The sequence below is a fragment of the Euleptes europaea genome, chromosome 15, assembly GCF_029931775.1.
Source record: "Euleptes europaea isolate rEulEur1 chromosome 15, rEulEur1.hap1, whole genome shotgun sequence".
NCBI classification, from domain to species: Eukaryota; Metazoa; Chordata; class Lepidosauria; order Squamata; family Sphaerodactylidae; genus Euleptes; species Euleptes europaea.
In genome coordinates this window covers 58,566,499-58,579,093 of record NC_079326.1, presented here as the reverse complement: position 1 = coordinate 58,579,093, position 12,595 = coordinate 58,566,499, and the positions used below count along the sequence as shown (strand labels likewise).

Genomic DNA, 12,595 nt, shown 5'->3' with positions numbered 1-12,595 from the left:
GGCGCCCTCTGGGCCTGTGCGGGTGGAGGAGCATGGCTGGCCGGTGGGTGCGAAGGAGGCGTCCTCTGCCCTACCCTGCTCGCCTCTCACTAGCCTGCCGCCGCCGCCACGCCCCACCGAGTGGCAAATCCAAGGCAAAACCTCCCATGCATAAATGGCCTCTTTCTTTTTCTGTCTCCCTCTGTCCTTTTCTTTCCCTACTTTTCTTTCTCTCCCTTGCTCCATTTCCTTCTCCCTTTCTCTCTCTTTTTCTTTCTTTCTCTCCCTCCCTCCCTTCCCTTTCCTTCTCCCTTCCCTTCTTTCCTTCCTTCCTTCTTTCCCTCCAGCGGCTTCTCCGGCGCCCTCTGGGTCTGTGCGGGCGGAGGGGGGTGCAGTCCTATTCCACCTTTGAAGTGCCCACAAGCCATCCTCCAAACACCTTTCCATTTGTCTTGATATGTAGAGAGAAAACACTAAGGAACTAGTTGCCAATCTCCAGGTACTAGCTGGAGATCTCCTCCTATTACAAGTGATCTCCAACCAATAGAGATCAGTTCCCCTGGAAAAAATTGCCACTTTGGCAATTGGACTCTATGGCACTGAAGTCCTTCCCCAAACCCCGCCCTCCTCAGGCGCAAAAACCTCCCACTCATGGCAAAGAGGAACTTGGCAACCCTAGCCTCTCCCTCTGGGCCCCCTCTGGGGGTGGTATTCAGGTTAAATTGCCGCATTGGCACTCGGCGATAAATAAGTGGGTTTTTGGTTGCAGTTTGGGCACTCGGTCTCTAAAAGGTTCGCCATCACTGCCCTATGGGGTCGCCATAAGTGTTTATTAAGTGTTCAAATCCCACGTCGCACCTTATATTGTCATCTGCTATTTTCTCTTCCTCTGCTTATTACCCCAGGCTGGATGATTGATGCAGACAGTCGGCCGAAGTTCAAGGAGCTGGCTGCCGAATTCTCCCGAATGGCTCGAGACCCTCAGAGATACCTGGTCATTCAGGTGAGCTTCTCCACAAAGACTCCTTATGAATGGCCTCTAGTAGGGTCGTGAAGGTCCACTCTAAAAAACCCCGGGGTGGCATGATGCTGGGGACCCCCTTCCCCCCCATTCTGCTGACATCTTGGCTGTCCCCTCTGTCCCTTCCAGCAGTGACCAAAGGAGGGGCTCAGCAGTCTGTGGAAAGCCCTGAAGCTTTCCAGACAGAGCCGAGTCTTTCTCTGGTGACTGTTGGGAAAAGGAAGAGGAGAGGACAAGATGGGCTGAGAGTGAGCGAGAGATAGAGGCCTTTCTAAATGCAAAGCTGGCTGGACAGGACCTGCGCAATGGAGTCATAAAATCTTAGAATCTTAGAATCATAGAGTCATAGAGTTGGAAGGGACCACCAGGGTCATCTAGTCCAACCCCCTGTACAACGCAGGAAATTTGCATCTACCTCCCCCCCCACACCCCCAGTGACCCCTACTCCATGCCCAGAAGATGGCCAAGATGCCCTCCCTCTCATCATCTGCCTAAGGTCATAGAACCAGCATTGCTAACTGATGGCCATCTAGCCTCTGCTTAAAAACCTCCAGGGAAGGAGAATCAGGTTAACAGAGGAATAGGAAGACCTGGACATTGCCAGGGCTTGGTGTGAGGTCATCTCTAATGGACGGAAAACTCATGCATAACTCCAAGGAACAACTGAGACAGACTGGGGGCGAACATGAGTGAAAGTACCCATGCATAAACTGTGACTAGCCCAAGGTCACCCAGCAGGCTTCGTGTGGAGGAGTGGGGAATTGAATCCAGTTCTCCAGATTAGAGTCCGCCGCTCTTAACCACTACACCATGCTGGCTCTCTTGAGTGTGTTGAAAGCTGGGAGTGGGGCCAGGAGGTGTGATCTGGGCACCAATTCTCCCCTACGTCTGCACAGGACTCTTGCAGCAGTGGAGTGAACAAAATTGTTCTGAATGTCAAGAGAAGCTGGTAATTTTGTAAAAATAGCAACTTCACAGAAGCACGAGTGTTGCCAATGCTTAAACGCTCTATATTCTGTTGAATCTGCTTCAGTAACTGTGATCCAACACAGATGTTTCTAGCATTATATTGCTTTGATTCATTCACATTGAAACGCAGGCCAGGAAAATGGCTGCAGATGAATTCATTTTCCAATTGCATGACTGCCAATTATTCCTGTCGGAAAACACTCATATGGTGGGGACTTTTGTGTGGTTATTTCACCCCTATCCAGTGGTGGTGGTAGAAAGTGGCGTCAACTTGCAGTCGACTTATGGCGACCCCATAGGGTTTTCAAGGCATGAGACAAACTAAGACGGGGAAGACCAGATTCAAATGTCTCCTCAGTCACGAAGCTCATGAGGGACATTGGGACCATTGCTCTCACAGTCTAATTTACCTCACAGCACTGTTTTGAGGACAAAGCTGAGGAGGAGAGAACCGTGTATGTTGCCCTGAGTTTCTTGGAAGAAGGGTGAGATGAAAAATAAATTATTTGGAGTCCCTCAAAATTCCTCAGGAGTTATGGCCTGAAGAGGAAATCCTGAGTTGGCTTCAAATATTTCTTCAGTGTACAGAACTCTCCTGGGAAAAAAAATTGCTCATGTTTCACACACACACACACCACCCCCAAAAAAGTTTAGCTAACTCTAAACTGCTCAGATGTATTGTCTGAGGGAAAATCCTACTTAGATTTTCTTTGAAATTTACTACAGGAGAAATTTCAGTGGCAACTCTAATGAGCATATGCAGAACAGACTAGGGCCGTGTTGGCGAACCTATGGCACGGGTGCCACTTCCGGCACTCGTAGCCCTCTCTGCCGGCACGCGTGGTTCCTCCAAGCCGCTGGCCTTTCCGGCTCTGCCCTGCCCCGAATGGGGGAGGCTGTAGCCCAGGGGTGGGGAACCTCCGACATCATTGGCGGTGGCCCCCGGACTCTCCCACAGAAGCTGCCGCCATTGCCGCCACTGGAGCGTGCGTGGCTGGCCAGGTGGGTGGGAGAGCGGGGAACAGAAGCAGAGCGCCCACACTCGGCATGGCCGGCGGCTTCTCCGGCGCCCTCTGGGCCTGTGCGGGTGGAGGAGCATGGCTGGCCGGTGGGTGCGAAGGAGGCGTCCTCTGCCCTACCCTGCTCGCCTCTCACTAGCCTGCCGCCGCCGCCACGCCCCACCGAGTGGCAAATCCAAGGCAAAACCTCCCATGCATAAATGGCCTCTTTCTTTTTCTGTCTCCCTCTGTCCTTTTCTTTCCCTACTTTTCTTTCTCTCCCTTGCTCCATTTCCTTCTCCCTTTCTCTCTCTTTTTCTTTCTTTCTCTCCCTCCCTCCCTTCCCTTTCCTTCTCCCTTCCCTTCTTTCCTTCCTTCCTTCTTTCCCTCCAGCGGCTTCTCCGGCGCCCTCTGGGTCTGTGCGGGCGGAGGGGGGTGCAGTCCTATTCCACCTTTGAAGTGCCCACAAGCCATCCTCCAAACACCTTTCCATTTGTCTTGATATGTAGAGAGAAAACACTAAGGAACTAGTTGCCAATCTCCAGGTACTAGCTGGAGATCTCCTCCTATTACAAGTGATCTCCAACCAATAGAGATCAGTTCCCCTGGAAAAAATTGCCACTTTGGCAATTGGACTCTATGGCACTGAAGTCCTTCCCCAAACCCCGCCCTCCTCAGGCGCAAAAACCTCCCACTCATGGCAAAGAGGAACTTGGCAACCCTAGCCTCTCCCTCTGGGCCCCCTCTGGGGGTGGTATTCAGGTTAAATTGCCGCATTGGCACTCGGCGATAAATAAGTGGGTTTTTGGTTGCAGTTTGGGCACTCGGTCTCTAAAAGGTTCGCCATCACTGGACTAGGGTATATGTTTACCCACATATAGATGGATACCAACAGTACCAAACACCTACCTACCTACCTACCTACCTACCTTTCTTCCTTCCCTTCCCTTCCCTTCCCTTCCCTTCCCTTCCCCTCCCCTCCCCTCCCCTCCCTTTCCTTTCCTTTCCTTTCCTTTCCTTCCCTTCCTTTCCCTTCCCTTCCCTCCCCTCCCCTCCAATGGGGCCCATAGTTGCCTAAAACATTGCTTCCCCTCTTCTGCTCATTTAGGCTGAGAAGGTGTGGCGGCCCAAAGTCACCCAGCAACAGAGTGCGGATTTGAACCTAGTTCTCCAAAGTCCCATTCTGAAACTTTAATCACTACACCACGCTGCCCACAGCTATTGCCATTGTTGCCAGGGGCTGGGCCCTGGTTGGGAGGGCTTTGTGGCACTGCTCACACCTAAGTCATAGCATCCAAAAGAGCTCTTAAGAATGTGAGGAGGAATCTGACTGGAGTTGGCTCCGTTTCAGCAAAATAGACTCTCTTTATTTAAAGACCTAATTTGCCACCGCAGAGTATATTTTCCAGCCAACTTTCCTCCCCTTTATATTTTCCCCAGTGCTTTTTAGGTGATTACGTTATCGCCAGGCCAGGCAACCCGCATAAAAATGTTCCAATAAGATGATTCATTTTGCTTCACACCCAAGTTCTTTGTATACTTTCATTAGCATCTACTCAGTAAGTGATTTCTTTTTAATATAGTGGATGCTCCTAATAAGATGAGCAACAAAGACGAAATGTTTTTTCCCCCAAAATGAGAGGTAGCCATTTAAAAAAATCAATACGTTAATATTCCATGTTCAGGAGGAAGATTTTAAGCACTGTGATAATAACATTGTATTAAAAGCAAAAGGAACGGATTCTGTTGGCTCTTTTAGGAATTTTCCTCGTCATTGCTTGTGCAAACTGGATAGTACCCAAACATTCACGTGTCAGCAGGCACGACTGAAAACAGGAGGCGTCACTAGACAACTGTCTGTCTGATTTTGATGGCATGTTCTGCAGGGTTTCCCAAAATTAAAGATCCTAGTCCAGAGTGAGGTGAGATTGAGAGACAAAGAAGCTGGCGGGAAAAGGGGGAAGGAATAGATAGGACACAGCAACTAATTATCTTGGTCTCTAGCAGAAACATGACAGATAGATCCTTAGCAATCTCTTATCTATCTATCTATCTAAGCTTTGAGAATCACAGCTCTCTTTGTGAGATACATTGACTTTCAAAAGCTTATACCCTGAAAATGTTGCTGGACTCTAAAGTGCTACTGGACTCAAATCTAGGGGCTTTCCCGCATTCTCATTTTTCTCGCTTGTAACTTCCTGTTTCTTCCCTTCCACATGTGTTTTGCTCCCTCTAGTGGTCGATTCAATATTACACTGGTTTGTGTCCTGCATAAAAACCTGCAGTTTAAATCTGCAGGGAAGTATGCTGGTCATAAACTGGTGTAATATTGAATTGACCACTAGAGAGAATAAAACACATGCAGAACAGAACCCCTCACCCCAAAGAAATGGGAATTTACAAGCAAGGAAAATGAGAATGCAGAAAGCCCTAGCTGATATACCGATTGTTTCTCCCAGAGTCGTTTTTTTAAAAATTTGGTCTTAAAAGGCTTGTTAAGGTCCTTTTGCTTGTGTGGAAATGATTATATAATTTGACAGAGGAAAATATTTTTAAAACTATGTACCCTTGCATGATACGGGGCAGCCAGAATGGCCAGACCCGGGGGGGAGGGGCGCGGCGAAAGTTTGTTTGCAAGCGGAGGAGCTAATTTTCTGTTCTCCAACTTTGTTCTGTTGTCTAGGGGGATGACCGCATGAAACTGCCAAGCCCAAATGACAGCAAGTTCTTCCAAAACCTGCTCGACGAGGGGGACCTGGAAGATATGATGGATGCCGAAGAATACCTCGTCCCCCAGGCATTTAACATTCCTCCACCCATGTACACCTCCAGGGCAAGAATCGATTCCAACAGGGTAAGAACCGAGAATGGGGTGGACTAAGCCAGATGCAAATGGTCGCGCAGGACTGGTTGCAGAGCCCTCAACTACATTTTGTTTAGAAAGGGAACGTGTGGCGGTACTTGATAAATAACGCAAGATGGTTGCCCTGCAGGGCCCATGCTGACTGTTTTCAAACCAGGGCTTGGGGGCGGGGGGCGGAATTCTTCACAATATTTCTCTATGGAGGAGGGGGTGACCCCTTCTGAACTCCATAAAATCGGACCCCCTGACTCAATCTTCACCAAACGTTCAGGTTCATGCAAGGACAGTCCCTTCAAGCTACACTGCGAATTTGAGGGCTCTACCTTTGAGGGCTCTACCTCCTGGAAACCCTAAAATAAGGTGAATGCTCATATTTACCAGTATGGATATTCAGCTTATTTCACGTCCGTGTATTTTGTTTTATCTGGCCAAGGGCTGTAAATAAACAATCTAATCAGCTTATTTCAGGTTTCCCCATAAAAATCGGACCCAATAAACCAGAAATTTACCAAGTTTTTGTTTGCACAACCCTACTTCTCACGAAGGCAGACTCTTAGCTCAGGCGCTAGAGAAAGCTGTTTGCAGAGTATGGAAGCCCCCACCCTGCAGTTTGTGGGGTATGGAAGCCCCTGCCATGCCTCAGCGAGGTAATCTTGGGAGAAATCCACAGAAAGGTAAGTGTGCTGAAATCCTGTTGACCTGGAGAGTTTAACTGAGAAGCCAAAGAGGCATGATTTGTCTGTGGGGGGAATGGATGAGAGCCCCCAGAGCCCCACTTCACCTGCATTAAAGAACAAGGCAGGAATTCTGATTCAAAGGTGGACTGACATCAGTGTTCAGTAGCCGGGAACAGTTTCTAGGCCACAGTCCATCTGTTGCAACGGGTGCCAACGTGGCAAGAGCACATGCGAAGGGGTTCTTTTTATTGTGTATTGGGAGAAAATTGACCTTGGAGTCAGAGTTGGGACTCTTTGGGAACAAGCATGGATCCAGCGGGCTTCATGGGTGTAAACTCTGCTTGGGGTGGTACCGCTAATGTCTCTTGCAAATAAGAGGAGTAAAGAACTCTTTAAAGCTGTTTTTCATTCATTGGTGGAGAACAGACTTTGCGGAGCCATGTTTGTGTGTGGGAGAGGGTCTCTTGTGGCCAAAGTTGTGTCTGTTTAGCAGTGATTAATTTCCAGGGTTTCACCCAAGTGCAGGGCTCCCTAATATGGTGTTGGTGGTCCCCGTGGGGCCACTAGCACCATTCCTGCCCCCCAACAAGCGTTTTCAGAAAGTGGGCAGGGCCAGGTGGGGCTTTTCTCCAGCAAGGCTTCTGATTGGCTGTGTAGATTTTTTAAAATGTTGTTTTTGTTGGGCATTAAGTAGCGAGCTTTGTTACATGTCAGACAGTCAAGGGTTAATATTGAATGTATAGATGCTGACCCCATTGCAATCGTGCCTGTTAGTCACGTACACAAGCAATTTGCATGTTTACTGCTTTCGCATCCTTTGTTTGGAAGAGAAAGCAGTATCTAGTCTGAGTTTGGATACCAACCTGAAAGGATGGAGAGGCAGCCTTGTTTTCCAAGGATGCCTACTCGTGTGTAAGCTTAGTACCTGTCAGCTTCTGGCAAGGTTAGGAAACTTAGCTATGTAGAAAGGATTTTTTGTTTTACTCCCAGTGAACCCTACCCTTGAGTTAACCTAGTAAAGATTAGTTTTTACTAAGACAAACGATTTTGTCTCTTTTGTGTGTGTGCATGACTCAGCCTTACTTTCAATAAGCCATAACCAACGATCCTATCCCTCTGAATGGTAGCAGATGAATAAGTCAGTTCCAGAACCTCAACAGTTTTGGCGGCAGCAGCCACCACAGCACAAGGCCCTTCGCTGTGTTACTGCTGGTTAACTGTGGCAGCCATCCTGTGGCTGCGCCGCGCACTCTGTGTCAGAATTTTAAAGGGTGGGTGCAGGCTCAAAAAGGTTGGGGACCTCTGCCCTAATGGACTTGGGCTTCCTCTGGATTGCATCATATGTTGCCACTGTTTATTTTGAGGGTTGCGAGGTGGCTTGGAATTGCGGGCTCACCACAAGCAATGCAATCCCGTCCCGTCACTTCCAGAAGTGCCACAGCGGAATGGGACGATTTGCCACTCAAATGGGGGTTTGAGTGGTAAATCATCCTGTTGCTCTGCGGTGCTTCTGGAAGTAACCCGGAAATGACAGGATCGCTTCACTCGCGGCTGTGTGCGTGCGATTCCCACCCCAAAAATCTCCCACCAGAGGAGAGGTGGCAACCCTATTTGTTCTCCTCTGCAGTGCCGTATAGATTTGTGCCATATAGAAATGCATCTCCAGTTTCCTGTGCACACCAGGAAAGGAGCCATGGCTGTGTGATGGGAACTCTGGCCATGTAGGTCCGGTTCCCAGCTTCTCCGCTGAAAAGGGTGCCGGGTGGCTGTGCTGGGGAAGACCCATCCACGGGCATCTTTGTGAGATGCTGCCACATTGGTGTAGGTTATATTGGGCAAGATCAGTCCCTGATCTGACTCAGTAGCAGGCTTCAGGATAACTTCACGTTTGTCCCTTGTAAAAGTAGAGGATACACACACAAAAACGAATTAACAGATAATTATGGAGTTACGGAGAATGACTGAAACGTATTCAAAGATCAATCTGTCCAACAGTCATTGTCTGACTTTCTGTTTCCTCTGGGTGACTTAGATTTACACTTGTTTGCTCTAATGAATATTAATATTAAATGGACCCATTATAATTGGGACTATTACCATGAATGGTGAATAAATTGGAGCAGCTTAGGCAGTTTATGTTCATTGTTCCTGGGAAATTAAACTTTATAGGAAAATTTCCATGCTCTTGCTAAGGCAAGCATGGAAGGTTGAAAACCAGATAGGGTCTGAAACCCTTTCCCAGAGATGAAACTTTTAGAAGAAATGGTATGTCTCATCAAACTATTTTTTTATTCAGATGAATTTAAAAAATATTACTGAAGGTATTTTCAACTTAGGGTTGCCAGCTCTGGACTTGGAAAATTCCCAGATATGTTGGGGGCGGAGCATGGGTATGGTGGGGTTTGGGGAAGGGAGGGACCTCAGTGGGATATAATGCCACAGAGTCCACCTTCCAAAACAGCCATTTTTTCCAGGGGAACTGACCTTGGTCATCTGGAGATCATTTGTAATAGCAGGAGATCTCCAGTTAGGGTTGCCAGGTCCCTCTTCACCACCGGTGGGAGATTTCTGGGTGGAGCCTAAGGAGGGCGGGGTTTGGGAAGGGGAGGGACTTCGATGTCATAGAATCCAATTGCCAAAGCGGCCATTTTCTCCCGGTGAACTGATCTCTATCGGCTGGAGATCAGTTGTAACAGCAGGAGATCTCCAGCTAGTACCTGGAGGTTGGCAACCCTATCTCCAGGTGCCACCTGGAGGTTGGCAACCCTACTGCTCAAGTCAGCCATTTTGTCTGGATTTGCATCGTTGTTTCACGTGGGGATCATCAGGCGGCAGTCAGAAGACCTTGGCTCCCAGTCCGTGGGAATCTATTTTTTCCTCTGTTGTCTTCCTCATCTTTTCACAGGGCTCATTTGTAGTGCTTGGTTGGTTGGCTGGTTAGCTTTTTACTTTGACCGGAATTGCAGCGCTATCGATGCTCTTGAAGCACTAAGCGGGTGGCTTCCTCTGGTCAGTGATGTGGGTCACATCCTGCCCTCCATCTGCGGCTGCCTTGCCTTTGGGAAAGAGCCCTGCATCCTGGCCCCATCCCCCAAGAGCCAAACTGTTTACCTTTTGCTAAGACCAAAGGCTGGATCCTGCAAGTCCCGCTGACTTCCATGATATGAAGCCTAATCCCCCCCCCCAAAAAAAATTAATAATATTGCTAGGATTGCCAGCTTCCAAGTGGGGGCTAGAGATCTCCCAAAATAATAACCCAACTCCTGCCTAAAGAGATGAGTTCCCTTGGAGAAAATGGAGGCTTTGGAGGGTGGGATCTATGGCATCGCATCCCCGCTGAGGACCCTCCCCCTCCTCAAACTCCACCCTCCCCAGATCTCCAGGAGTTTTCCAGCCCAGATTCGGCAAGCCTATCCATTACAAATACCCTGAAGTCAGCTCTGACGATAAGCCAGGTGCTGCTTGTGCTTAAAGGTGCTCAGGAAAAGGGAGGAAACTGGAAAAACCTCCTTCTATATTGTGACTCCCTTCCCCAAAAGGAGGAAAAAATCACTTGAAGGAATCTGTTGGTTGGGGGAGGAGGATTTTGGTGCGAAGACTGTATATATGGGGCGGGGGCTGTTTGCAGTGAGCCCCTATATATTTTAAGAATGGCTCCGTGGAGGAAGAAATATTTTGGTACCATGCAGAAAGATACCGCCTTCCTTATTATATGCATTTTTCCCCCTCGAAGGAAATAATCAGACGTATGAAAGGAAACAGAGGCAGGGGGCCGGAGCGAGAATAGCGCCGAGACTTAGAATGTTAATGATTATTTTTCTCTTCAAATCGTTTTTATGTAAAGTATCATTACCGACAGATTCCGAGATCGGTACTAACTCATCTGGGGGGGAGGATTCAAAAAAAGAAAGAAAACCTCTCATCAAGACGGCGATTCTTTCTGTGAGAGGCCAAGAGTGCACAGTTACGGGTCCCTCTACCCCCCACGTAATGAAATTGGGGGAGATTATCATCAGCTCGCTATTCAGACGCCGAGGCCGGCTTTCTTCCTCCCCGGCTCAGCGCCTCAATCCATCTCTCTTCCAGTCGGAGCTCCTCTCTCTCTTCAGGCCGGCCGGCGTGGGGCGGTGATTGCCGCTGCCGGGGCTCCGGAGAAGATGCCTTCTCTTTCATGCTCAATGAGGCCTGATGGCATTTCGAGAGGCTCAGAATATCTTTTGATTACTGGGTAAAATAGAATTGGGGGGGGAGTCGTTACGGAGGGGAGGGGGCCCGCGGAACATGTTCATCAAGTCTCCTTTGTGCCACCCCTCCTTCTCCCCTGCCGTTGAACACGTCTCCCCCCCACCCCGAACTCCCACACCTCCCAGGCATGTCCGATGCCCTCCGGAAAACGTCTCCCACTGCCAAGCTCAGAGCCTTTAGGAGGTTTTATTCTTCTTCTCTCCTTTCTGGTTAACTCCGTAGCCCAATCCGGTTTTGAAAATGCACGAGCGCAGGAATGGAAGCCGTTGCACCGCTGGATGACAATGGGAGTAAAGGAACACGAAGGGAGGATAAAGCAATTGCTGAGAAACTAAATGAATTCTTCTCATCTGTCTTCACTGTTGAAGATACAGGGCAGTGTGGTGTGGTGGTTAAGAGTGGTGGTTTGGAGTGGTGGACTCTGATCTGGAGAACTGGGTTTGATTCCCCACTCCTCCACATGAGTGGCGGAGGCTAATCTGGTGAACCGGGTTGGTTTCCCCACTCCTGCGCACAAAGCCAGCTGGGTGACCTTGGGCTAGTCACAGCTCTCTTAGAGCTCTCTCAGCCCCACCAACCTCACAGGGTGTCTGTTGGGGGAGGGGAAGGGAAGGTGATTGTAAGCTGGTTTGAGTCTCCCTTAAGTGGTAGAGAAAGTCCGCATATAAAAACCAACTCTTCTTCTTCTTCTTCATCTTCGTCTTCTTCTTCGTCTTCTATGTCTCGATCCATTGTAGGGATATTTCTCAACAAAAAATTGAGCCCAAAAAAACATTTGTGAGTAGAGTTGCCAACGTCCAGGTACTAGCTGGAGATCTCCTGCTATTACAACTGATCTCTGGCAGACAGAGATCAGTTCACCTGGAGAAAATGGCCGCTTTGGCCATTGGACTCTATGGCATTGAAGTCCCTCCCCAAACCCTGCACTCCTCAGGCTCTGCCCCCAAAACCTCCCACTGGTGGCAAAGAGGGACATGGCAGCCCTATTTGTGAGGGGAGCCATGACAGGATTCCAGGGAGGTCAGTCGCTAGAAGATGCCCAGGATTGTGGATTAGATTAGATTAGAGTCCGCCACTCTTAACTACTACACCATGCTGGATCTACACCAATTTGGCCCTAGGAGACTGCTTAATCTCTCTGGGGATCTGGGTGGGCTTGTTGCAGAAGAGCTGCTTCAACTCAGACTCACATTCCACAACACTGACTCTTCGCATAGGCCACGGCATACGTGGAAGGGAAGCGAGGGCTTGCACGTTCCCTCCATTGTGTCAAAGGTGTTCCCGCTGCCTGGGCAAAAAGGCAAGCCAGGGGTAGCTGGTTCCCAAGGACAGAAAAACAGAGGTCATTTATTCATGGTAATTAGCAGCGCGTTCCAGGCTGAATTGCCCCGCATATTTTTTTAAATTTTACATGCTGAACCGTCGCATACCTGCTTTGCATTACTTCCCCCCGCCCTCGCTTCACATTACTGAAGAGCTCACTTAATGCGATCTTTGGCGTTTGCCTCGAAGAATCCTCCTCCAAGAACCATGCAAAACAACAGCAGCGCGTTAGCTATACACATGCTAATGACTCTGCAATCAGGAACAAAGGAGCAGGCGAGTGGTGGGGGTGGAATTTCTCCTTTTGCATCGGGACCGTGAATAGGCATTTTTAAAGTCGCATTTTTAAAAAGAGCTTTGAGTGAGGATCAAAATCGACCATGAATAAATGGCCAGAGAGTCCCGGGAAACAGCTGAAAGATGCAGAACGGTGGAAGCACCAGCCTGACAGCTTTCCAGTTTGGGGCCAGCGTATGACAGAGGGAACATGTCTCTGTGGGCGATTCCCGTGAGTGGAATG

General features: G+C 48.9%; 1 protein-coding gene across 1 annotated transcript in view; it reads left to right on the top strand.

Annotated features, from left to right (window-relative positions):
- The window catches only part of ERBB4 (erb-b2 receptor tyrosine kinase 4), a 428,412-nt gene that overhangs the window by 404,782 nt on the left and 11,035 nt on the right, over nt 1-12,595 (top strand). The window contains exons 24-25 of the mRNA XM_056861238.1: nt 885-982; nt 5,651-5,821. Coding sequence (XP_056717216.1) covers nt 885-982; nt 5,651-5,821 — 269 coding nt within the window. The remainder of the gene's footprint in view (nt 1-884; nt 983-5,650; nt 5,822-12,595) is intronic.